Here is a 27,383-nt window from a genome sequence, read left to right on the forward strand (position 1 = left end):
TCCTGGATTTGTAATGGAGTAGAAAGAAGACCGGAGAGATCAGCTGAGAAAAGTGTAAGCTTTATAGCCATTGGTGCCACTATTACAGCCTTCAGTGAGAGAGAACTCTCAGAAAAATAGCAGATGTGTTTGTAATAAAAGGACTTATGTTTTCTTTATGAACCTCACCCTGAAGGACCAATTGGCCCTGGACTAAGTCAATGTCTTGTAAGCGCAATTATCTCTATAAAAAGAGAGTGTGACAGATTTAAAATCTGGAAGATAGAAAAGGGTCAGAACTGTTTGCACTGTGATCTTTCTAGGCACCAGGGCCGGCTCTACCATTTTTGCTACCCCAAGCCACAAAAAAAAAAAAAAAAAAAAGCCCCAACTGCCGAAGCAAAAAAAGAAAAGAAAAAAGCTGCCTGGCCTGTGCCGCCCCAAGAACAGACGGAATGCTGCCCCTTAGCATGTGCTGCCCCAGGCACGTGCTTCCCCTGCTGGTGCCTGGAGCCGGCCCTGCTAGGCACAGCAGAATCTAACAGGGTGTCCTCTTCTTTCTGAGATTAACGTATTTATCAAAATATTTGCAGAAACATCACACTGTCTCTGCAAAATAATGTAAAATTCAAAATACCGTAGGTAGTTCTGAATAAAATGTCTAGGTTTTTTTAAAATCCATTGTAGCTGGTATTATAACTAGCCCTGACATGGTTTACATCATAGATAAGCACAGAGAGAAATCTAAAAGTATTAAAAGAACTGTATGACCTACAGGATCAAATACAACTGTGATGTCCCATGACACTACCAGTGACACAGAGCCTTAGGGCTACACCCACAAAGGGACTTAGGCATTGCCATGGAGAGTGTTGCAGCGATAGCTTTTATCCACAGTATTGAGCTGGGCTCCTGTGCTCCCCGATCAATGTATGTGGAAAGCAAGGTACCCACAAAAGCCAGCAAACCGAGCCAGGAGCTGCCTAAAATAGCCAGTGGGAAATGGTGAGGAGAGGGGTGTGGCCTAATCCCTGCTGCTGAAGGAGAGTTAGGTGCCAGTCTCCACTTGGTGTTCTCATCCAGGAACCCTCTCCTGGAGTTAGGTGCCAAAGCCAGGAGGAGGTGATGGTGGTGCCTCTTTGATAACTTTTAGCCCCATGGAAAGAGCACTCTCCTGGGAGAGGAGAGACCCAAATTCAAATCCCCACCTCTGCCTGATGTGAAAAAGGGTATTAAACCCAGGGAGTGTCCCAACCACTGGGCTAAATGTTATAAGGCAGACAGCACCACCACCACCACCACCACCACCTCCTGCTTTGTGTGGGGTAAGACGTGCTCTGAGAATGCCTTCTGGCTTGGACCCTGCACAGGAAATAAGCAGAGGAAGGCCCAGTTTGAGGATCCCTCTTGGTCTTAGGTGCCCAAGTGACTACCCAGAGGTGGCTGTGTGCATGCTCACTGAAAGAAACTTAGGAGCCCAGGGGACTTTAACCATGGAAATTTAGGTATCTACAGGGTTAGGCAGTAACTGAGTGGGATTTTGAGGATCTGAGTGGCACCTAAATGTTGAACTTAGGTGCCTGTGTCTCTTTGTGGATCTAGCCCAGGGGTAGGCAACTTATGGCACAGGTGCCGAAGGTGGCATATGAGCTGATTTTCAGTGGCACTCAAACTGCCTGGGTCCTGGCCACCGGTCCAGGGGGCTCTGCATTTTAAATTTAATTTTAAATAAAGCTTCAACATTTTGAAACCTTATTTACTTTACATACAACACAAGTTTAGTTATGTATTATAGACTTCTAGAAAGAGACCTTCTAAAAAAGGTTAAAATGTATAACTGGCACGCGAAACCTTAAGTTAGAGTGAATAAATGAAGACTTGGCACACCACTTCTGAAAGGTTGCCCACCCCTGGTCTAGCCCTTAGCTATTAGTGGATTATCAGATGACCTCAATAATGTTGTTGTGGATTGTAATCCCTGATATTGCATCACAGTTCAAATATCTATCACAGAGCATTAGAGGAGTTTGACCATTCCAATTAGAAGACTAAACCCTCCCGCCTTTTCTGTGGTAGTCCCAGAGGAACCAGACGGGTTCAGCAGTGAAAGAGAGTGAGGCAAGGTTTGGTGATCCCCACACAGGGGTCTGTGTACCTCAAATACCACAGAGCTCTGTATTATGAGGGCTCCCTTGTATATGGAAGAAGACAGTGTGGGGAGTTAGGTTATTGGATACATGAGTACATGGATCCACTGGATATTCTGCTTATGGTGGGTTTTGGGCCACACCAGCCAGAAGAGCTACTGTATCACTGAGTCTGTAGTAGCCACCTCAGTGGTTTTCATGCTACTCTATACTCTTTACAGTCACCTCAAACTAAGAACCTAGCTACTTGGGCTCCATGCTAGGATTTGCCCTTTAGTAAGATTTATTGTGTGGCTACTTCTTTAGCAGCCCTCAAGCAATGATGGCATAAAACTGAATGTAGTGTAGGATGGGACCCTTTTTTTCCACAAAGAAGGTTTCACTGTAGTCTAGTCTTCCTCCTCTTTGTTTGCTCTAACAATCAGATATTGTCTACTCAAGCTCCCAGACGGTTCATTGGGAACTTTCCTAGTGGCTTTTAATTTAATTTTAATTTAACTTTTATTCTTTTTTCTGGACTTTTAAATTTTGACATTCACTGATTTTTCTCCAAATATAATATGACTCCATAAGTATTGGGATCAATCCCAGGGATATATGCTGAATTTGTTGATTTTATTAAGGATTTTCAATTATTTATTTTTTTTCAGCCTTTTCATGTTGAATTCATTCTCGTATTTCTTCATTTACCCTTCCTGTTCAATCACCTGCACAGTTTACTAACTTTCAGTCTTTCCCTTCATTAGCATGCACAGACTCAGCTGTTTATTCACAGTGATGGGTGTGTTTGGGTGAAGACTTGCCTTAATTAGTACAAAATGATGCAGAAATATAAAATAGTGTTCCTTGACTTTTGTGATCCACATTTCAATTAATTCTTGGTGCTCTCCTCGGAAATGGAAAAGCTCAAGGGACCATTGTCAGTAGAGGGATGCAGGGTGAAATTACAATGAAGAACATTTGGATTCTTTAGGCAATATGACATAGAAATCTCCTACATCTCAAAAGGAGGAGACCTGAGCATCTCTGAAAGCTAATAATTCCTCCAAAATCAACTTCATACCGCTCAGTAATCATCTCATTAAGTTAGTCATGTTCAGCATCTGCTTCCTTTCCCTGTCATGTTCCTCTAGGATCTGTTTTGAGGCTTCTTCTTTTAAGTATCTATATTCTTCCAAATGATCAGTCATAAGGAAACATTAGTTGCCCTTTCACTTGTAGGCAGATGACACTCAATAGTTCTTCCTCCTATCCCTTATTGTGTTGTGATTTCTCCTATGTCTGCCCTGGTTTGCCCTAACAGGTTTAAAAATTTTATTAAGAAGATGTTTAAATAAAAAAAAATGGTACAGAGTATAAGCATAGAAGTTTCTGGTTATCAGGAAATAATGTACGGATTATCAAGAGGTGCAAAGTTCGGTTTAAGATCGAATGGCGTAAGGAATACATAATCTGCAATATCCGCAATTGGGGGTAAAAGGTTAACAAGTTGAAGTACAGACATTGAGATATGAGGGTATGTTGTTCATATAATGGCTATGTTCACATGAGGAGTATAATAAGTGGATACGATGATGAGGATGGATTGACCCTCATTTGTCGAGATTTAACGTTCAGTGAGTTTATGGTCCAACGTTCAGTGAGTTTATGGTCCAGTTCATATGGTTCAACGGATAAAGTCTCTTGGTCCCTTTCTCATAGTCGATGCACAATGTAGCTCCGGCTTACGCCTCCTGGTACTGTCGGTGGCTGGTCACTTGTTTGGTGTAGATGTCCCTGGACCATTGGCTGGTGTCTGAGACCACGAGGCGCCGCATGAGCCATGCGTAGCGTCGACCGATCCCACAGGTCCGCAGCACACATTCATTGCAGGAGTCCCAGGTGCGCAGGGCTCTGACAATCAGGGCGTTCTATTAAACTGAATCTGAACACAATGGGAACTCTAGTTATTAGCTCCAAGTGGTGGCTGAGCGAATGCTCCCATCTTGGTGATTCTGTTACACAAAGTAGTACCGACTTGAGCCTCAAATATAAAATATCTGGATGCAGTTATGTCTTCATTTTTATTAATGGACATGCATCTTTGGTCTACTACTAGAAGCTAATTTTGATGTGTACAAATCATCTTCAGGCTGAGACTATTGCTCAGCAAAGTAAGTTTAAAGAATTACTGACAAACACCTTTGTTTTATTTTCAAGGCTAGATTGCTGTTGTTCCTTATCTTTTAGAAATCCATACTGGTATTACAACTAGGATGCAGTTAATTAAAAAAACCCAGCAACTCGCCTACTTATTGGAGCATGGCAGGCTGCGCACATTGCCTGTGTTCTAATAACTGTGCACTGGCTTCCTCTTAAATCTTGTGTGTGTTTTAAAAGTTCTTGAACTTGCATATATGGATCTGTATAGCTGCTGGCCCAGTTTATCTAGTCAGTCGTTTGTCTCTTTAAGTTCCTGTTAATTGTGATTAGAACCAGAAGGCTATTTGGTTTGCTTCAGTCAGTGGGAGCTAGGGCACTCAGTAGTTTATGTGCCAAGTTTATGGAATTTTCTTGTTTATAATTTGGTAGATCCCGTATGTGCCATCATTTTAAGGCAACTGGGATAAATATGTTCACGAAAACTTTTAATTCTCCCTGTATGGTGTTAGTTAAATTATGTTGATTTGGACAGCGTCCTTCAATGTTGTTGTGAAGCATACTATATCAGATCCACCTCAAATTTAAACCCTGCTCATTTCAGAGACTAAAACCAGTGTTGAGTAATTGGTTCCAGCTGTGCTCTCAGTTAATTGCGTGTGTACAATCAATTGTCTTCAATCAGTTTAGTGGGACAGAATTTGGCTCTTGATATATATTAAATTTATCTCTTCTTGCACAGTCAACTTTACTATAGATACAGAAGAGTCAATGTTTAATGATTGTGCAAATTGTCATTGGCTATGAGGCCTAAATTGTTACTAGTTTGCTCAAAAGGGCTAGAGAAGTTAGTGGGTGTTCAAACTTCATGTATTACCAAGACTTACTAAACAGAAACTTATCAATAGTAATTGAAGATGCTGTGAAGATCCTTAGCTGATGTCAATTGGTGAAGCTCCACAGAAGTCAATGGGCGTAGGCCAGTTTTATATCACCAGAGAATCTGATCCAATGACTATAATTACTAAGAACCAATTCAAACTCTGTGTGTATTAATTTAGATGGCATATATGGGCTAAAGGTGTTAACACAAATCATTCACTATCCAACATTAAACAGTTTTAAAGGCGGTTTCGGATATGGTATGCAAAGTCCTCAGCCTGCTTAGTACTATGGCAAACCCATCATTAAACATCCTTTCAACCTTTTATTAAAGTTACATAAGCCGTTTATAAGCTGACCCCTCCAAAATGGATAGGTAAAAATAGTAAAAACTGTACGATCCTTTCATAAACCGACCCTATATTTCAGGGGTTGGAAAACTTTGGCTCCCGGCCTGTCAGGGTAAGCCGCTGGTAGGTTGGGACGTTTTGTTTACTTGGAGTGTCTGCTGGTATGGAGCCCCTCGGCTCCCTGTGGCCGTGGTTCACCGTTCCCAGCCAATGGGAGCTGCGGGAAGCGGCGAACCATGGCCACGGAGAGCTGAGGGGCTCCATGCCTGCAGATGCTCCAGGTGAACAAAATGACAATGTATTAGATATTCAATTCAATTATTCCATAGCGTTTAAAATGATCAAATTTTGGTGTAGACCCGTTTATAAGCCGATCCCCGCTCTTTGATGCGTCACTTTTTTACCAAAAATATTCAGCTTATGAACGAGTGTATACGGTATTAAGTAAGGATTTCATTTTAACAACACCCCTTGTTCCCTTTCCCTTTAGCTGGAGAGAGTTTTTAGAGCATGGGTAGATTGGAGTCTCCAGGGCTTGGTTTGGGTGCGGCACTCCGCCTGCATATTGCACTATGCTGAAGCTATACTCCAAGTGGTTCTCTCTTATCTACTTGTAAAATGACATACTGTAGTGAAAATACATATGTATATGAAATATATACAAATAAAGTCAATAGTGAACAAAGACTAAGACATCTTCCACAGTGTATTTAATATATGTTTTGTTTTTAACTTCTTGAAATTTTCTAAATAGGATCTGTTTAATTCCTGGGATTGTAGGTACTCAGATATTATGGTAATGGATGTGATATAAAAAGCTAATGAAGTTAGCATTTTCTCACTGATTTACTGACTGCTTGGTTGTTAATGAATACTGGGCTGCTGGCACTGTTTTGCTAAGGAATATTGAAAGATTAAGAGAAAAACATGTTCATACAAAGAACTACAGTTATAAATGGATACAGTGGACCAAATTCCTGAAGTCTTTGGGGGGATAGCCATTGGCTCAACAGGAGTCTTGTCAAAGTAAAAAAGAGTGTAAGGATTTCAGGATTTGGGCTCTAGGTATGAAATAAAAAAAATATGTCCATCAGTAAAATAACAACATGCCCTATTGTGGGATAGAGGGCAAGCTTTAGGCCTGCTAACTGAATATATTAAAATCACTGCATGACTTTCGGTGAGCCAAACAACATCTTGTTCAAAGCAATGATCACAATTTATTTGTTTTTTATTCTGATCTTAAAGGAGGATGCATTTAAAGCTATTTAAATGTTTAGGGACAAAGTTTAATTTTAAAATGTTTATTCTGTTGCCTTGTCTATGTTCAGTGCATGGTAATGTGAGCATTCCCTGCTGGTCAACTCATCTGCCTCTTTTCCACATCAGTGAAACTGAGTGGCATACAGTTGTGTCTTTGACTTCATTATGATTTTGGGTAGTGGGCCAACAATGCTTGCATAATCAGAGGAATTTTCCAGCTCAGTAACAGAGAAGGAATTTTTATACAGATTTATTGAGACATCTCTAGAAGATTACACAGATTTAGAGAACAGAAGTACATGATTCTCCTGCTAGGTCACTTGTTCTGGAGTTATATGTAAAGATTTTTTTTCTTAACTATTCCAATTCATTCTTATAGTAATGTTTTAGATTTTTATTGTGCGGCTATACATGGCTTTTGTCCCCAAACTAGAAAGCTGTTTCAACTGTTAGCTCAGATGCTTTATTTCTGCAGACTCAGATTGACAGTGTCCTTGATGCCTCAAGAATCCCTGTTAGTTGTCTCCTCTCTATTCTATAACGTCAACTCTGTCTGCATGAGGACAAGTGTTCTCCCAGACATGAACTCTGATACTGAGTTACTCATCAGCAGAGCTCCCTTCAGAAGTTCCATACCTGTTCCTGAACATAATTCCATCTCAACTCATAAATCTTCAGATATAAATAAGAAAATAGAATTTGAATATGCCAGACCTGTATTGAAGTTCTGTTTGGAAAAGTCATGGAAGAGTGGCTCTGTTCTATGGTTGGTGGTTTCTGATACTCATACTTGTACACTTTCTAATAAATAAAACCAAGAAGGCTTCAATGATGAATGAATTGTCATTCTCCTTCTCCTCATCGGCTCACTAATCATTACAAGCATAGACATTATGAACCTTTGAGTAGGAAAGTATCCCCCACATAGGGCTATGATAACTGAAAACCATGAGGCCTGATATTCAAAAATGTTGAACAGACCTACTGGGAGAAAGTCTGCACAAGATATTAAATTTTGGTTTTGATTTTTTTGACAAAAGAATTTTTTGGTTACTTTTAGTTTTCAAACTCCAAAACCTGTTGGGTATTTTGTCGAAAATGTTGAAGGAAATGAAAATTTTCATTTAGAAAAAAGGCTGATCTTTGTTGAAAAATCTTTCAAATGAAAGATTTTTGATCAATTGTAGTGATGAACGTGCAGTTGAGGTCAATGGGAGATGTAGCTGCTCAGTAACTCTGAAAAATCAGGTTCTTGTGTATCTGAGATAACAGAAACCAATAGAGCCACTTGAGAGCCAGAACTGGCACCACTACACCAGAATTTTCTGTTAAACAGGGTGGATAAAAATCAATGATTTAAAAAAAATAATCGGATTCTTATTTTTAAATTGGATTTTTTTTGATAAAATGCTTTTTGAGGAAAAAACCTATCTAAAGATAGGATACATAATTAATTAAGATACATTATAGCTCAAAGATCTCATCATGGAATAGAGATTATAAATTCTAATTCTGTAGTATGATACAATATATTCATGTAATGTTTAAGAAAAGTTTTGTAAATGAGTTCCAATAGTTCATGGATTAGGGACCCAATCTTATGGGGTTCCACAGGCTTCTGTATAGATTATTTAGGTTAATCTTTCCATCTACCCAATGGGACTCAGTGCTCAGTCTAGAAGACACCATCAGAGATGCTTAGTTTTGCAGTTCTCAAACTGTGGATTTGTGTCTCCAGAGGTAACATGCTTGTTAACAGCAAAAATGTTTTAAAATAAATAAATAATATATAGCAGTGAGAAATAACAGACCTCAACCCTATTGGCCCTCTGCAAATATCTGTACACAAAATCAGTCCCTTACCTCTCTCTACAAGTGCAAAGTTTCAAAAAGTTCAATGAATAGAAGATTGTTGGGGGTGGAATAGGTCTGGACAAGGAGAAGAAGTCTGGAGGTAAATGTGAGAAGCGAGGGACATATGCTTGTTTTGTTAAAATATTATGTTTGCTGTTGAAGAAAAAAATCCAGAATACTTAACATTGTTGTTTTAGTTAAATAAAACAATGTAAATGTCTGTCTGGTGATGTTCTCCTAATACAGCGTGGCAAGAAAATCCTCCAAATATTAATGATTAACCCGTTGAATTTGAGATAGTTCAGCTCCCAATGACTTCATAAATATCTGCTTCAATTACCTTTGGTAAATGAAATAACCAGTCATTTTCTGATATAGCTGTAAAACTAATCTGAAAAGTTTTCAAAATAAATCAGTTTAAAAATGTATAGTGTGTACCTTCTAAATATGAAACCTACATCTATCTCTGAGTTGTGAAGAATATGTATTAAGATTATAACAACCAACAAGAATGCACTTTTATGTAGAAAACCATGATTAAATCGAGTCTTCCTGACTAGTGATTTAAATAATGATTTAAATCAATTTGATTTAAATCAAATCCACCCTGCTGTTAAATGTACACCCAAAAATAGTTTGTCTTTTGAATAGTTTGTATTTCTCTGTTTATTATGAGTTCTACTGCGTTAAAACCTGAGAATGACATATTGTATTATTTTGGCAGAATTTGTAAATGCCCTGTAACAAAGAAGCCTGATTACTTAATAATTCTGTTTTTCTAATCACTCCACTAATTACCAAACCTCAGAATATGATGTGTCCATAGGCTGTTATCCATCTGGCTGTAGGATTTTCTACTAAACAAAATTCATGATGACAAATATATCAGTGCCTGTAGGTGCTAATCAGCCTATGTCTTCAAAACAGGAAAGCTGATGCATTCAATTTCTCCTTACAATCTTAATAAAAAAGAAGTCCAGAGGGGGGTGTGTGTGTGTAATATATTAGTTCTTAACATATGATCTAAATGGAATAATTTGACTGGCCGATCTATAATTAGATTTACCAACTTTGTATTCATTTACAGGCATGTACATGCAGGATTCTTGTTGAGAATGACATTCTTGTCTACAGGTCTTGAAAAATTTCCCAAAGACCTATTACATTTGCATGCCTGAGGTGGTTACAAAAAATGAGATGGGGAGCTGCCCTAGCAACATCAGCAGCAATGCCCTAGTGAGAAGCTCAGATAACAATGATGATATTTGTAATAATATAATACATAGCTCTTATATAGTGCTTTTCACCAGCAGATCTAAAAGTGCTTTACAAAGGAGATCAGACCAGCCTCAATCCAGCAACCAAAGCTGTTGGAGGAAGCGAGGCATATCTGTCCTCCAGAGCTCCATCTTTGGCCTTTGATAAAATTGAAGCCCCACACATTCTGGCCTCAGAAGGAAGAAGGAGCTTTCTGTCTTGTCTCACTCCAGAGCCTCCTGACTGCTGCTAGATGTCTCCTATTCTATCACTCCCCAGGAGCGTTCAGGCTTCTGTAAAAAGGGGTGGTTCTCCACTACTCTGTCTCTCTTAGGCCTGGTCTACCCTTAAAAGTTTTGCTGGCATAGTGCTGTTGGTTAGGAATGTGAAAAAAATCATACCCTCTAGTTGGCATAAAAGTGCTTGTGCCAATATAGATTATTTTGGTAACTGGCATAAAATATATTGGCAAAAGAACCCTTTTACTGGTATAAGAGGCGTCTCCACTAGTCCACTTTCTAATGTAGACAAGGCCTCAGGTTCCTGGTGTGAAATCCTGACCCCAGGGGGAAATTATGGACTTCAATGGAGCCAGTATTTCACCCCAGGTTGTTGCAAGTGGCTGCTGAAGATACTGAAAGTTGCTCACAAAATACAAAGGGGGGGGAGGGGGAAGAGAGAGGGAGGAAGAAGAGATCTTTACTATATTAGATCTCCTAAAATTCAGTGGTTGTGCAAGAACTAAGTGGGGCAGGGGGAGGAGAGAAAAGCAGCCCTGACTTTTTATAGCTTAGTAACTTTTGTTAGCTGTGCAAATAACGAACTAACTACTTACCACGGGACTGAAAGGCACTTTTTTCCCTAGCTCCCATGTTTTCCTCAGTGGAACCACCACCAGCAATGTTTGAAACATTTGTATTCATTTCTCTCCTAAAGACCTCCTCTTTGGCACAAAGGTTCGTTTACATACTTCTATGTTTTCCTTTTCCTGCTAAATTTAGTTCAAAAGGCAGCTTTAGATCTCACCAGCAGCGCTGAAATAGAAGGTTAGTCAAGAAATACTGCTTTTATAAGCAAGTTCAGGAAACATGACGCTTTATACTTGAGACAGATCAAAAGGACAGATCCAGCTCCTGGACCCACACATGGAGAGTGTCTCCCATGAGCAGATCTTCCCCTTCTCAGAAAGAGGAATTTAGCTACCTGCATGCCGCCATCATTCACCACCTCCTTGCCCATGCCAAGACTCTGCTAATACCTTTGCATGCAGTCTAGATCTGGGCTGGAGACTGCATGTGAAGAGTGGGTTGGACAGGACCCTGGTCTCCTGTTGATCCCCTGAGATCTACCAAGTTTGGGGGCTAGTCCAACAGACTTTTCTGTGTAAGGGCATGCCCTACCCGCCATGGAATGATTGTCTGAGAGGGAACCATGGATATTTCCTTCCCCAGAGCCTACTCTCTCAATGCTTTTAATTGGAGGGGATAATCTGGGTTGATGTTCTTAACAACAGCTAGAAGTCACTGGTAAATTGCAGTAAACTGAGGATGTTAAATGTATTGAGACTGTTAACTCCACTTCATCAAGAAGGACGTAATTTTATACTGTTAGATTCCTAAGCCTTGCATATCAAAAAAGAACTCTTGGAATTTCATATGAGCCTTCAACGGGGCAAAGAGCCAACCCAAAACAGCACTGGATTAAATTTTAAATATAATAAATAATTCATAGTCTCATGATTATTAGTATTGTGTTTAAATGTCATTTCCTCTAGCTGAGATTTCTTTTGGTTTCTGTCTAAAACCTTTATTAACTCCTAGGCCATCTAAATATAGGTTACAGTGCCAGGGTGGAATGAGGCAATATCTTATCACTTACTTTGTGGTGAACCAGACACATTTTTAAACCTCACTAAATCTAAGTCTATGTGACTCTGTCAATCAGAATTATGGTCCTGCTTCAGCAAAGCACTCACACGTTTCATTTTAAGCACTGGAGTAATCTCATAAGAGTACTCATGTGCATTAAGCTATGCATGTTTATAGGTATTGTGGGATTGGGCCCTTAATAGTAAGTGAATTTGTCGTGGAAATATACAGAAACATAGAGTGAGACCCTGGCCTTATTAAAGTTATTGGCAAAACTTCCATTGACATCAGTGGGGTCAGGATTTCACCCACAGAAACTTCCTTGTACATGAAAGTAAAATAAACTTAATTCCAATAAACAGCCTTGTAAAGGCCCAAAGAAAACAATGCAAAGCATCATATTAAATAAAAAAATACGATAGGATTACATAGTCATGGCTCAGATCCCTGTGGCAACTTTATTGTAAATTGCAGAGTTTGGATGAGTAATATAGAATAATATTGTGTATTTTTAAAAGGCATTTGTTTGGGAATGGGATGGAGGAAATGACCTCTGTTGCTCAAATTAACGTTATATTTGCATTGGACTTTAATTATGCTTTCTACCTGAAATGCACATTTGGAATTATTAGAGTATTACAGAAAACAGGCAGGACTGGGCTTCTGTATAGTTTTCCATTTTGTTGATGCAGCAAGAACAAATTGTCCGAAGGGGAATCAATAATTGCTTTGGGGGCCACGGACCAGATTTGCACATCATCTGCAGACACACAAATCTGGAGTAACTCTTCTAATTTCAGTGCAGCTACTCCCTATTTACACAGGTGTGACCAAAGCAGAATTTAACCGAAATCTTTTTTAGTTAAATTAGCTGTAAAGAAAACTGTATCCTGCATCTCTGAGATACAATACTGCATTAAGAATGGCTCTCCTTCATTTGAGACACAAATTTACTTATCCCCACACAGACTGCTGCTGCTGTTTTTTACTCTAGCTTTAAAAAGTCATGAAAGTCAGGTTATTGGGAACTTTATGCAAATTAAACATAATGGATGTGCATGTTGGCCTCTCCCCTATTAATAGCTATCGTTTCAGGTCCTTATCACACAACTCAGAGCCCCATGTGACATGTTTGGGCCTTGGCTGGTTAAGAGCTGCAACTGATGAGGGGCGGATAGAAATGTCCTGTTTTTATTATGCTGATTTTAAATGGGCTATTAGACATATGTATTTAATGGCTCATTAAACAGCATATTAGCCTGCTAGCTTACATACTTGACATTGCACTGTGTTCATGTCATTTTAAAGGAGGGCTTTCATACCAGAGTGAACTAAACTTGGAAGAGAAAACTATACAATTTGTCATTGTTATGCTATACAAAGCACACAAGATCTTTATAGAGGAGAAGGCAAAAACACTGCATTTATTGAAAATACGACAGTTAGCATATGCTTTTTAGTCTCTCTCTCTCTCTCTCCTGCCAGTTGATGTTTATAGTTACCAGTCTGTTGTAACTTGATGGCCAGTTAGATTGAGCACGAGTAAGGAGCTGGGCTCTTGTCGGTCGCGATCCGATGCTCCGAGGCTTTGCAGGACTGAACCCAGAGTTCCATGGCAAAACACCCCAGCTTTATAGTTGTAAATTCCCATTTGAGGCCATGCATTTTGCAATGTCATCCTGTAATCATTAGTCCTTAAGTGGTGTTAATCTTGGGGTTTTCTGCTGTTATAATTTGATGGTTATTGTCAGGCTTCCCATCGTTATCTCCTATTTGTTGTCTCGCCTTCGGGGGGTGCCTGCCTCACCTCCGAGGTGCTGCTAACATGTTTAGCATCGGTTACAATGGATGTTTTCTGATTTTCTCCTGGTTTTTCCAAGTCTCTCACTTTTTCTTGACCATCTGGACATTTGTGATGGCTTTTACACCTTATCTTTTCCTGATGCATGCATTCCTCATGCACACAAACAATCTCTTAAAGTATTTCATATTCAGCAGAATACATTGTAAATCAAGCCTTGCTAAATCTTAGGGCTTGGCTACACTTACAAATTTGCAGCGCTGCAGCAGGGTGTGAAAACACACCCTCTCCAGCGCTGCAAATGGCGGCGCTGCAAAGCGCCAGTGTGGTCAAAGCCCCAGCGCTGGGAGCGCGGTTCCCAGCGCTGTACGTTATTCCCCACACGGAGGTGGAGTACGGACAGCGCTGGGAGAGCTTTCTCCCAGCACTGGCGCTTTGACTACACTTAGCGCTTCAAAGCGCTGCCGCGGCAGCGCTTTGAAGTGTAAGTGTAGCCAAAGCCTTATAACTAAAACAATTCACACTGAGGCCTCAGGCCCTCAACGTTCCTCTAATCTCCTTAACATAGACACAATACAAGATGCTGTCTCTTACTTCCTAAAACCTTAAAACAAAGAAATGTATATTTAACTAGAGTGCCTAATTTGTAATACATATAGGAAACCATAGCAGACATCATAACTTATCCTAAAACAAAAGGGTGACCATAATCAGTCATAAGGATTGTTCTGGTTTGTCATTCCTTTCTGCTATTCAAAAAGAGTGGCTGACAGGATAAAATCAAATCATACATTAATTCTCATAGTACAATTATAAAATCCTGCTCCTACATCATCAATGTTCCCTTTGTTAGTACTAAAGGAACTTGGGTCTTATTCTCCTGTCACTTACTCAAGTGTAAATCAGGAGTAACTCCATTGAAGCCAGTGGAGTTGCATCCGTTGTGCACGACTTAGTGAGAGGAGTTTCAGGCTCATTTATCTTGCCAGTAATTTCCCTATCCCCTCACAATCCAGTGTCATTTTCTGGCTGACTTGCAAAGAAGTCCTAATACTGTGTTTCACATCATTGTTTATTGCTATGGAAATAATTGATGTCATACATTTACTACTATATTATTTATGCAGTTCCATGGTACTTTGAATTTGACATTCCCTGCCTAGAAGAATTACAGTCTAAGCCCCAATCTTGGGAACTTTTTGTGTAAAGTTAAGAACGTGCCTAAAGGGAAGTCTACAATACAAAATTAAGTCGATGTGAGTTAGGTCGACCTAGAACCGCCAGAGTGATTAAATTGGCTCTTTGTGTCCCACCATCTGTCGGTGGTGCGCGTCCTCACCAGGAGCACTTACATTGACTCATGGGGGGGCAGGGCTCCAGCTAACAGCCCCCCATGGGGCGGCAGGGCTCGGGCTGTCAAAGGCAGCAACAGGCAATGTCAGCTACACAGTGTCTATACGGACACTGCATCGACCTAACTACATGAACCAAAGAGTTACGCCCAGGAGCGCCGCCAGCTTTTTTGCCGCCCTAGGCAGCGGAAGGTCCCGCCCCTGAAATGCCACCCCTGACAGAGGTGGCGGAAGGTCCTGCCCCCGAAATACCGCTGATGACCGGGGTGGCCGAAGATCCGGCCGCCGCGGTCGCCACCCCCCAAATGTTAGTGCCCCAGGCAACCGCCTAGGTCGCCTAATGGGTTGCACTGGCCCTGGCTACGCCTCACACGGAGATAGAGTGATTAGGTTGGCATAGTGGGTGAGTTAAATTGGCAGGAGGAACACTGTGGTGTAGATGCCTTACGTCGACCTAACTCTGTAGCGTAGACCAGGCCTAAGTGTTTGCAGGACCATGGCCTAAATTCCAAGCCTTCTACATTAGTGTGGCTCTAATGCTACAGTCTTTTAGTGGTAGGGTGTGTGCAGGGATGTGCTGTTGTTCAGGCGTAATGCCTTTGGGAGCTCAGACAAGAGTTGCCCCCAGCTTCGTCATTTGAAAGGTGTCATGTGCATTTCTCCAAACCTTGGGCAAGCTCAGATACCTATTGGGGAGGAAGGTCTGAATCCCACTGGGGAACCTAGCATCATTGCTTCCCAGGAGCAGTTCTTGTGCCCAGGGGCTACACTAAGGTTTTTGTTTGTTGGTCGTTTTTTGTTTGGGCTAAAATGTCCCATTGCTACTACCGCCAGTTCAGCTCTGCCAATGGTAGCAGCAGTGGGAGTGCTAGTGTAGACAGGATTCCAGGCATGTGAAGCACAGTGCCATTTAACCCTGCTCAGAACAAGTCTACATTTCAGTGTTTATAATGGTAGTGGGTGCTGGCACCTGGTCTGCACTAGCACCACTCTGACTATTGCTACCACTATGGGTAGCAACAGTGGGGAGTTATTTAGCAAAAATATCCCATAGGAAATAAGACCAGGGAGCACAAGAACTGAAATTGTGACAAGGCCTACACTGGAGCACAAGGGGTGGAGGGCCGGAAGGGGGATGGCTTCTTTCACTGTCTTCTGTATCTTCATGCTCCTTCCGCACACCTGAAGAGAAGTTAGGCACAGTCCAATTGTATGAGTTTACTACTGGGTCAGATAGACAATGGGCACTAAGAGCTCAAACACTCATGTACACAAAAATTGCTTTGGTAAGTGGAAAACACAGCAAGAGATTCTTAATCCAAAAAAAGCCTGAAAGGAAATAGATGTAAGGTTTTAGTCTGAAATATCTGAATTTTCATCAGCATCACCATTCCAGAGCAACAAAGTGATTAGTAAACTTCACTCTGGTTTCATGGCAGCTGGACTGTGCACTGGTAAAGAGAATATCTCATTTCCAGTGGGTGTAAAAGGCTCACACTTTGGCAGATACAAACTGGGAATGCTGCTAAGGCAACATGCTCATGGATAACTGGATGTATGGTTTATTATATCAATCTGTAACCCAGTAGCCCCTCCACCCCTTTTTGTCCTTTGACTACAAGGATGTTAATGGGCCACTTCAACTTGAATGGTCCCTTAGGCTATGTGCTAACTACTTATGCTAAATTATCTGTTCCAAGGCTGTGGGAGCCTTCCCAAAAGTTGGGTGGCCAGGGGACCCCGACCCTTGGCCAAGCGGGAGCAAGGCCAGAGAGCCCACCCCCCCACACACACTTGGGGGGGGGGGGGGCTGAAAGCAGCCTCCTGCCTGTGTCTCTGCCCTCGGGGTCCCTCACCCAGGGCAGGTGGAGGGACTCAGATTCCCCACAGCTGCCCACGTGGCTCTTACCCTGACCTGGCTCCGGAGTCACAGCCTGGCCATGATAAGAGCCGCACGGGCAGCTGTAGGGAGCCATGGCAGACCCTCGACCTGTCTGCGGGCGGGGGGGCCTGAGGAGAGCAGCCCTCAGCCCACGTCCCTGCCCCCTGGGCCTCCCGCCCAGGGAAGGTGGATGGTCCACAGCTCCCACACAGCTCTTACCATAGCTGGGCTGTGGCTCCGAGCCCCGCCCCTCCGGCCGGAGCCAGGTTGGGGAGAGCCAAGCGGGCAGCTGTGGGGAGCCATCGTGGACCCTTCACCTCCACCTGCCCTGCACCGGGTGGGGAGCCTGGGAGGCAGGGACATAGGTCAGGGGCTGCTCTCAGCCCGTGCCCGGGCTCCCCTGCCAGGCTTCACGTGGGTCTGGATGGGGGCGGGAGGGCGGGGGAGGAAGTGGAGGGGAAAGGGTGAAGTCTGCCCTAGCAAAAAGTGGACTGGCCAGGTCCGTCCACTTTCCAAACACTGATCTGTTCTATTTTGTATTTAGCTGTGACACTCTGAGTACCTTTTCCAAACCTAAGAGCTCTGTGTAGCTCGAAAGTTTCTCTCTCACCAACAGAAGCTGGTCCAATAAAATATATTACCTCACCCACCTTGTCTCTGTGAGTCCTATATCATTACACTGAGTTCCATTACCTGTCTGACTAGAAGTGGCACTGATAGACTCCTTCACATAAACTTTTTGCTGGAGATGGTTGCTATAGCTGATGACCTTTTGGGAAAAGGCTTTTGAGTGCATGTTAAAACTCATATGAATACTCAGTACTCTGTGTAGGGAACAAAAGTTCCCATTGTGGGAAGAGAGGAGACCTCTGCCTTTTCAATGATTCTGCCTCTGCCAATACTGGATACTGTGCGTAATATTTCTTCTGCCAACAATAAAGTACTGCATATAATAACACTTTTCATCCATTGATCTTAAAGGTCTTCACAAAGTAGGTACCATTGTCCCCACTTTACAGATGGGGTAATGAAAACACAGAGAGATCAAGTGATTTGCCCAGGGTCAAACAGCTGAAGAGGTAGGAACAGAACCAGTCCATCCCCATCCACTGGATCACCCTGCCTCCCATTTTTATAAAGAGAATCTTCTGCTGCCCCTCCAGCTACTTTGTGCTCCAGAGGCAATACAAAGCAGCCAGAGCCAGGGCTGAAAATCTGCCCTTCTCTGTGTAGAAATACTGATTGCGGGTTCCCACTTATGTGCCTTAATATCCCTTTAGTTTCTCTAAACATGCTGCATGGCATTTGTAAATCCTACTCCCATTCCCAATTCGCTTATTTTTAAAAGGTCACTTCTTGAATAGACGAGAAAAGCAGTGGAAGTGTTGGGAGTTATGAATTGTGGATAGTGTCAGTACAATATTGACAAGGGAGAAAACTGGAAAAGGATGGAATTGGAGTGTGTCTTTGAGAACAGTAAGTCAGTGAATGCTTATGAGAAATTTGAACTTTAAAAATGATATGATGGATGGCTAGGATGATTTCACATTGTTTTCTCATAAACTTAACCATACAACTGAATTTTATAAAGTAGCTGGAGAAAACTACAGGAAGACAAGAGAATTTATCTACTGGTCACCAGTACTATATATGCCACTTTTAATCTGACTTCATATTCTTTAAGTGATGTTGCCAATATCAGGACAAAAATGGACACACAGATTTACACTGATGTGAATATACAAACTGAGAAATGAAGTGTGGTTTCTGAAATGCAGAGAGAACATTTCATGGGGCCGTGAGAAATTCTGTGTTCGTTTAACTGCTATGTTAAAGAGATGTATCTCTACTTTAGGGGTGGGGAAGGGACATTGCACAAAGCAGGGGGAGGGGTGGTTGGAAAGGGTTTTTTTGTCTGTACTCAGCCAAGAAAAATTAAATATATTCAGTGACCATACTGTAGGATAATGGAGTCCTGGTGTTTATGCTATAGCCCATGGAGAATGTAGTAGTACATTAGTGAGAGTAGGGGAGGGAGAAGGAAGAAAGAACAGCATTAGATTGGCTAGAACAGGGGTGGGCGAACTATGGGCTGCATCTGGCCTGCCAGCTGTTTTAATCCGGCCCTGGAGCTCCCGCTGGGGAGCAAGGTCTGGGGCTTGCCCCGCTCCAGCGCTCCAGCTGGGGAGCAGGGTCAGGGGCCACTCCGCACAGCTCCTGGAAACAGCAGCATGTCCCTCCTCCAGCTCCTATGCGTAGGGGCAGCCCAGGAGGCTCAGCTCCACATGCTGCCCCCACCCCAAGTGCCACCCCCGCAGCTCCCATTGGCCAGGAACCACAGCCAATGGGAGCTGCAGGGGTGGCGCCTGCGGACGGAGCAGCACGCAGCAGAGCCACTTGGCTGCACCTTCATGTAGGAGCTGCAGGGGGGACATGCTGCTTCTGGGAGCTGCTTGAGGCAAGCACCGCCCCTCCCCTGCACTCCTGAGCCACCTCCTCGAACCCCAACCCCCTGTCCCAACCCTGATCCCCCTCCAAACCCCTCATCCCCAGCCCCACCCAGAACCCTCCCCCCCCTCCCCTGCACACCCCCCACCCTACCCCCGCCCGCCGCGCCCCCGTGCCCTCTGAACTCCTCATTTCGGGCCCCACCCCAGAACCCACACCCCCTCCTGCACCCCAACCCCAATTTCCTGAACAGTCATGGCCTGCCATATAATTTCTATACCCAGATGTGGCCCTCAGGCCAAAAAGTTTGCCCACCTCTGGGCTAGAACCTTAAATGGTACCTCTAGACTTGCTTGCATTATGAAAATATAGTCTGCAACTTGCCTCCTCCTTCCATCTTCTTTCAAATGGAGGTGATGCAAAGAACTACTTACTAGGTCTGATTGGTAATCATGCCTTTAATGCAATTTCTAGGTCCTGTGGAGTTAAACACATTATTCCGTCTCCTCCTAATCCCCTTTACCAGAAACACTGCTTACTTTGTGCACGCATCATTCCACCAACGAACACTGCCTGCAGCATGCACGTGTTATTTATTACTTGTGTGGTGCTGCCCTGTCTCCCTCTTTGGTGGAGGGAATTGTAGGTTCCATCATTTTGTGGCCTCTTCAAACTTTTCCATGAACTAGGAATAGAACAAGTTCTATATTGTTAAATAGTCTGGCACTTGAAGCCTTCTGTATGTCCCTTCTCCAACTACTTATCTCCCAAACATTTTGCTCAGTTGAATTTGGGAAGAATATAAGGTCCTGCATGCTTCTGAAGAAATGAAGGGGACTAGGGAATGTGGAAGCTCCTTCTTTGGATCTGTAAATTGCATAGTCTGCTTCAGAAATGCATGGTTGTGGACTTTGCTATGAAAATCTGGGAACTAATGCTTCTTCCATTCTTTATTGCCCCATTATTAATTATTATTGTATTACCATAGCACTTAGGAGCCCCAGTCATGGAGCAGGACTGCATTGTGCTAGGAACTGTGCAAACACAGAACAAAAAGACAGTCCCTGGCCCAAAGAGCTTTGTCCCCATACCCTAAACCAACCCCCCAAACATGTTTTGGATAATGAACCTTACTTCTGTGTTTATGTTGAGGACCTGAAGAAAGCCAACACTTATTTTAAAGCATCTGCACAACAGCCTTCCAACTTCAACTACTGCCTTTGTCTTACAGCTACATAAAAGCTGCTGAGTGGAATGGCAGATAAGCACTTATGTACAGTTATACTGGATGATTTTGCCTACATGAATAAATCTATGGAGCAAATTGTGCTCCCTTTACACTAGAAGACCCACTGACTACTGGATTTGGCCCGATATTTGGAGATAACTGGAAAAAAAAAAGTTGTTAGAATAACAGAAGTAAAATCTACCAAAGGAGTGAGTTCTAGTTCTCTTTTTATTTGAGACTCAGAATATTTCCTAGTATTTTACTACATGAAAACGAACTAGGCTCTTGTGTCACATAATTAACCCTCAACAGCAAATCTTGTTTCATACACAATGCTACTGAATTTCAGGTTTAACAAACAAAATGTAAAATGGGCAATAAATCACTCAAGGGTGTGTGAGTTTAATGAGATGTATATGTGTGCAGGCCTCAGGGGTGCTGTTCCCTGAAGCTTGAGAACAAAGGTGGTGTGACACCAGCCCCAGCGCCAAGAAGTGCATTCACATGCATTTCATGAGAACTGAATGTGAAATCCTGCTCTTGTTACTACAGTGTGAAACTGAAACAACTCCAGATTTACACTAGTGTAACTTGGAGCAGAATTTGATCCCTGAACTGTTTAATTATTGCACTTAGGAGGGGGAAAATTGTAAATGCCTCCTGCAACATAAATGAGTAACTCTACAAAATGCTTTTATTTCTACATTGCTCCTGTTGTTAAGGTATTAGTTTAAATGTATTCATCTAATAGGGTATTCAAAACACTTCTGGACTAGGTATGCTATACTTAGATGTCACTGGAAAGTATATTTTCCTTATATTTGCATAATGCTTGCAGATTTATTCCTGACTTCCATTTTCTATTATATGTAAAGATTTATCTCCATACAGGTAATGTACAGTGCTGATAAGAAAAATATCAATGCAAGTTGGGTGCCTAACTCAACTCCTTTGAAAATCTGTGCCCTGTTTATTTTGTAGATTTGCTAGACCCTATAAAGCAGGTGTTACGTTAAAAGGAATGGCTCCTGAGTGCTCCACAGTGGTGGCACTGAAATGTTCAACAGAACTCAGTGTTGCCAATGTCAAGAGATCAAAAAATCATGAATCAGGCCCTCAAAATCATGAGATCTTAAAAAATAATAAATGTCAGATTCTTCTTATTTGTCTTTGCCATTTTTTGTCCGCAACCATGAGGGCTTGAAACTTAACTACTTTTTTTATTTTATTTTAGTGAAAGCTGAGATTGTCACATAATCACTGGCCTTGAGGAGCTGGAGCTTTCAGAAAAACTCCAAATATAGTGAGAGTTGACAACACTGGGAATGTGGTGTTCTGACCTTAGCCCATCTGGAGAAATTACCACATAGTACTCTTTTTGAAGGGAGACACAGAGGACAAAATAGTAGCTGAGCAAGAGTTAGGGTATAGCTACATTATGGAGACTACACCAGCCTATGGTGCTGGAGCTATACAGGCATAACCCCATAGTGCAGAAGCAGCCCATGCTGATGGAAAGGGTTTTTCTGAATCTGTGGGAACACCACCCACCTCCCCAAGCAAGAACAGCTGTGGGCTGTTCTACACTAGAAAGTTATGTAGACCTAGCGACATCATTCAGGGGTGAAAAATACACACCACTGAGTGGTGTAATTAAGCCTAACTCCTGGTGTAGACACTGCTAGGCTGGCGGAAGAATTTGCCCATCTACCTAGAGACCACCTCTCGGGGAGGTGGATTAACTACACTGACGGGGTGTTGCTGTAGTGAGTGTCCACACTGAAGCGCTACAGCAGCATACCTTTTTTAGAATGTAAGAATGGCCATACTGGGTCAGACCAATAGTTCTTCTAGCCCATTATCCTGTCTTTGCTTCTCTCCACTATGAAAACTGACTGTTAATTCTGCCCATTGTTTCCTATCGATTAACCAGCTACTGATCCATGAGAGGACTTTCCCTCTTGTCCCTTGACTGTCTATTTTGCTTAAGAGCCTTTGATGAGGGACCTTGTCAAATGCTTTCTGAAGGTCCAAGTAAACTGTATCCATTGAATCAGCCTTGTCCACATGTTTGTTGACCCCCTCAAAGAACTGTAATTCTTGGTGAGGATGATTTCTCTTTATAAAAGCTGTGTTGACTCTTCCCCAACAGATTGCCTTCATCTATGTGTCTGACAATTCTGTTCTTTATTATCGTTTCAACCAATTTACCTGGTAATGAAGTTAGGCTTACTGGTTTGTAATTGCCATGATCACCTCTGGAGCCTTTTTAAAAAATCTGCATCACACTAGCTATCCTCTAATCAGCTGGTACAGAAGCTAATTTAAGTGCTAACCATCAGGAATTCTCATGACAAATTTTTGGTGGCCTCAGAATGTAGCCACCAACTCCTGCTGGTGGCCACTCTGATACTTTTCCCTAAAATACTTAACTTTAGGAAAAACAAATATGCACATATACACATCCAAAACATTGTAATTTATTTATTGCTAGCTAGTATGTTTAAAAACTGATATCACTTTTCACAGCAGACTTGCTAGCTAGTAAGTCTGTTGTGAAGTTTGTGCTATTAGCCCTAACACAAATTAAGCACTGGATGGCAGAAGGGGGAGGCAGCGGGGCCCTAGGGCATGAGGAGATGGATTGGGGGAGGGAATGGGGGCCAGGGGTGGGGAGTTGGAGCTGCCCCAGGGTTGGAGCCCAAAGCCCTACCATCCCCAGGAACTCACTGGCCACCCATTCCTCCAGCATGGTGCCCCATGTGTCTTCAAAGATGGTGCAAGGCGCCAAGCCCTGCTGGTGGCCCGAGCAACCAACCCCAAGGTGTTGCATCCAGGAGCAACAGGGGAGGGGTGGGTGCCACTGATTCTCTTCCCCTCACTCCCCCCGAGGCCCCAAGAAAAGCTACTGGTGACCACATGCAGCCATGGTGGCCACATTTGAGAAACGCTGTTACATACCCTAATTAGTAGTTCTGCAATTTCATATTTGGGTTCCTTCAGAACTCTTGGGTGAATCCCATCTGACCATGGGGACTTATTACTGTTTAAATTTATCAATTTGTTTCAGAACCTCCTCTAGGGACACCTCAATCTGGGACAGTTCCTCAGATTTGTCACTTAAAAAGAATGTCTCATGTGTGGGAATCCTCCTCACATCCTCTGCAGTAAAGACTGATGCAAAGAATTCTTTTAGCTTCTCTACAATGGCCTTGTCTTCCTTAAAGGATGATCTTATAATTAAGGCACTGGACTCTATGGCAGGAGAACTTAGTTTTATTTCTGGATTTGATGTGCACTTTCTGTGTGGCTTTGAGCTAGTCGCCTGCAATACTTTAGCTTCCCTCATCTGTAAAATGGATATTAACATATTTCTTGTCTTCACTGAGGTTTTGTGAAGGGTAAATGCACTAATTGTATGTGGGACAATCAAATACTAAAATTGATGAGCATCACCGAAAACCACCTAAGTAATTACAGCAATAAACAAATGTTATTCTTCTGATTTATCTTACTCTGCTTTCAAAACCACATACTCTAACATGACACCATTACCGTGCATTATGAGGAAGAGTTCTGCATCAATAACCAATTTCACACATGCTTCCATAGTGCTTACAAATTGATGCAAGTACAGAGGAACTCTCCCATTTGTCATCATGGAGTTGCATCTTTATTATTTATAGCTACAAACCCAGGGTTTAGACAGGAGATCAAATAGTCTTTAACGAAATTGTTCAAAGTACTGAAGAGCACTGATAACAATCAGATTTTTTCTCACTCATTTGCTTAATTCTGTTTCTTGCTAGCTATTAAATAATATTTTTGTTAATACAAAAGGTGAAAAAGTCAACACCCTTTAATAGCACTAGGGAGAGACTTCCAGCTGGGAATGTAAGGAGACTTGGCCCACAGAAATGTTGGGACTATTTGATTCCCTTGATCCTAACAGTTCTCTTTCCTGTATTTGTATGTATAAAATGAGCAAATCTGGCCTGACATTTGTTGCAAGAGAAAACACAGAACCCCATTATACCCTTTTTACAGTCACTTCTCAGCATATAACTGCTCTTTTAAGAGGTTTCTGGAGCTCTTATTTAAACAGATGACATTCTGCTGTGTTGTGGGGCTGAAATGTGTGGAAACAATAGCAACACTAGTGATAATAGTGTGATTTATAGAAGAGATAGAAAATAAACATCCTAATCTTTTTTACGGGGGAAACTATGTATGGTAAAAATAATCCCCAACCTTTTAAATGGAGACAGTCTTGGGCATACCTGCTCTCAATCCACACACGCTGAATTTCCCACTGAAATTATCTCCTGGAAAGATGAGCAGAGTCACATCACTGGCAGAATAAGAACTCTGATTTATGGAAAGTGAATGCCATATGGCACAGTTCCGTCTCATTTCATATTTTGTAGCTCAAAGAATCATATGACCATAACATCAGCTGACCCATAACATCAGCAAACTCGTCACATTAGCTATCCGCCAGTCATCTGGTACTGAGACTGAGTTAAGTGATAGGTTACATACCATAGTTCTGCAATTATATATTTTACTTCCTTCAGAAATCTTGGATTAATATTATGTGGTCCTTGTGACTTGTTACTCTTTGATCAATTTCTTCCTAAGCCGCCTCTATTGACACCTCAATCTGGGACAGTTCCTCAGATCTGTCACTTAAAAAGAATGGTGCAAGTGTGGGGATCTGCCTCACATTCTCTGCAGTGAAGACTGATGCAAAGAATTCATTTAGCTTCTCTGCCTTGTCTTCCTCAAGTACCCCTTTAGCACCTTGGTCATCCAGTGTCCCTACTGAATGTTTGGCAAGCTTTCTGCTTCTGATGTAATTAAAAAATGTGCTGTTCTTGATTCTTTTGCTAGTTGCTCTTCAAATTCTTTTTCAGCCTGCCTAATTATACTGCAGTGCAGCAGCTGTAGCCTTTCTAGTGTGGACATACACTATATTGATGGACGCATTGGACATTGGTGGACACTTACACCTGGAAATTAGGTCGGTAGAACTACCTCATTCCACACCCATGCGCGACACAGTTAAACTGATCTAACCCGGGCTGTAGACAATGCTAGGTTGACAGGAGAGTTCTCCTGTGACCTAGCTATGGCCTCTTGGGGAGGTGGAATACCTGTGTTGATGGGAGAATGCTTGCCTTTGGTCTAGGTCAGCCTAGGTGGTGATTGGGGGAGGGAAGGGGGAAGCATTGGCCCCTCCCCGGGTCTACAAGTAGGGGTTAGGCCATGCCCCCCTCTGGAGCCACAAACGCTGGAGGAGCAGACAGCCGGTGTGAGTGGCCAACCTTCCTGTGGGCAGTAGGGCTCAGGCTTCCGGCTTCAGCCCTGGGGTGGCAGGAGGCAAGCTTTGGCCATGGGGTGGCAGGCTCTGGCCACTAGGCTTCAGGCTTACCACCACCCTCATCGCCTCTGGCCCCTGCTGCCTCCCCTCGCTGCTGACCCATCCTCCCTACCCCCTCTCCATCCAAGGCTTAATTTGTCCCCCGGCTTGCCAGGGCTGAGTAAGTCTGCTGTGAAAAGTGATATTTGCAAAAGAAACAATAACAACAACAAAAAAAGACAACATCATAAATAATATATGGAGATTTACCTATCTGATAGAACTGGAAGGGACCCTGAAAGGTCATTGAGTCCAGCCCCCTGCCTTCACTAGCAGGACCAAGTACTGATTTTGCCCCAGATCCCTAAGTGGCCCCTTCAAGCATTAAACTCACAACCCTGGGTTGGCCAATGCTCAAACCACTGAGCTATCCCTCCCCCCACATGCAAAACACCTTATTTGTGTTTCTATTCTGTTTAGGTCCAGAAAAGAATAGGGATGCCTGTATGTTGTTGTTATTGAGTCTGGGGGGAAAAAACCCTACGTAAATACATTACAATGATTTGGACATGTGTGCATATTTATTTGTTTTTCCTGGAGTTAATTAAGTTTTTTGGAAAAATTGTCAATTGCAGCAAGACCTGGTGGCTGCACGCTGAGGCCACCAAACAATGTATTGTGAGAACCCCAGGTTAGGGCATGTGTACAGGGAAGCGCTATGGTGGTGCTGCTGCGGTGCTGTAAGTGCAGCCAAGCCTTTAGCCCTGAGAGGGAGAGGAGAGCGGAGGGCTTAGCTAGTACAAGTCCTGTCTAGCCAGTGCCTCTCACCCAGGAGCACTAAACGGACCCCCAGATTTAAACGGGCTGAAAGGCAAGAGCAGGGCAGTTTTGGTATCTCCCCCCCGGTTGAATGAAACGGCGGAGAGACGCGAATGACACCGGGAGCAGAGCGAGGGCCATCGCCCCTGCCTTGTGCAGGCTGAGCCTCTGGGCTGCCCGGGAGCCGCACGGCGACACGAGCCTGCCAGAAAACAGGGGGTTGGGCCCCTTTCAGCCAAGCGCCGGTGCCTTCCCCCGGGAGCCGCTGTCTCGCTCAGCAGCGTCCTGCCCCCGCAGCCTCCGGCGCCCTGGCGCTGGGAATGAAGCCCGGCGCTGCTGCGGGACTGGTTTGCCCAGGGAGCGGCCCCAGCGCTCTCGGCGCCCCAGGCAGGGGCGCGGCTGCCGGAGGGTTAACGGGGTTACGGGCGGGGGCAGGAGGAGCAGCTGCCGGGCGTGTCCGCCGCTCGCGCACCGGGCTGCAGCCAGGGCGGGAGGAGGCAGAAGCGCCGAGGCGGCGAAGCCGGGCTCCCCTGCTCCGGCGCAGCTCCCGGGGGCGCTGCCGGGGCTCGGGCTGCCCAGGGGGGCGCGAAAGGAACAGCCGCTCGGGGGCACCATGCCTGGAAGCGACACCGGCCTGCCTGTGGACAGGACTTACTCGGACCCGGAGAGGCACCAGCGCTGCAAGACCCGGGTAATGCCCCTCTCGCCGCGGGGGCTAGTCGCCCACCCGCCACTGCAGCGCTCGGCTCTTC

The 27,383-nt window shown here is 43.3% G+C and overlaps 1 protein-coding gene across 2 annotated transcripts in view; it reads left to right on the forward strand.

Moving 5' to 3' along the window:
* Positions 1–27,383, forward strand: part of TMCC3 (transmembrane and coiled-coil domain family 3) — a 217,200-nt gene that overhangs the window by 124,504 nt on the left and 65,313 nt on the right. Inside the window, exon 1 of one of the 2 annotated variants that reach the window (XM_039495993.1) lies at positions 26,708–27,322. The exons of the other annotated variant lie outside the window; for it this stretch is intronic. Coding sequence (XP_039351927.1) covers positions 26,723–27,322 — 600 coding nt within the window. The 5' untranslated portion in view covers positions 26,708–26,722. Of the gene's footprint in view, positions 1–26,707; positions 27,323–27,383 lie in introns of those variants that run through there. 2 annotated transcript variants of the gene reach the window in all.

The sequence above is a fragment of the Mauremys reevesii genome, linkage group 1, assembly GCF_016161935.1.
Source record: "Mauremys reevesii isolate NIE-2019 linkage group 1, ASM1616193v1, whole genome shotgun sequence".
Classification (NCBI taxonomy): domain Eukaryota; kingdom Metazoa; phylum Chordata; order Testudines; family Geoemydidae; genus Mauremys; species Mauremys reevesii.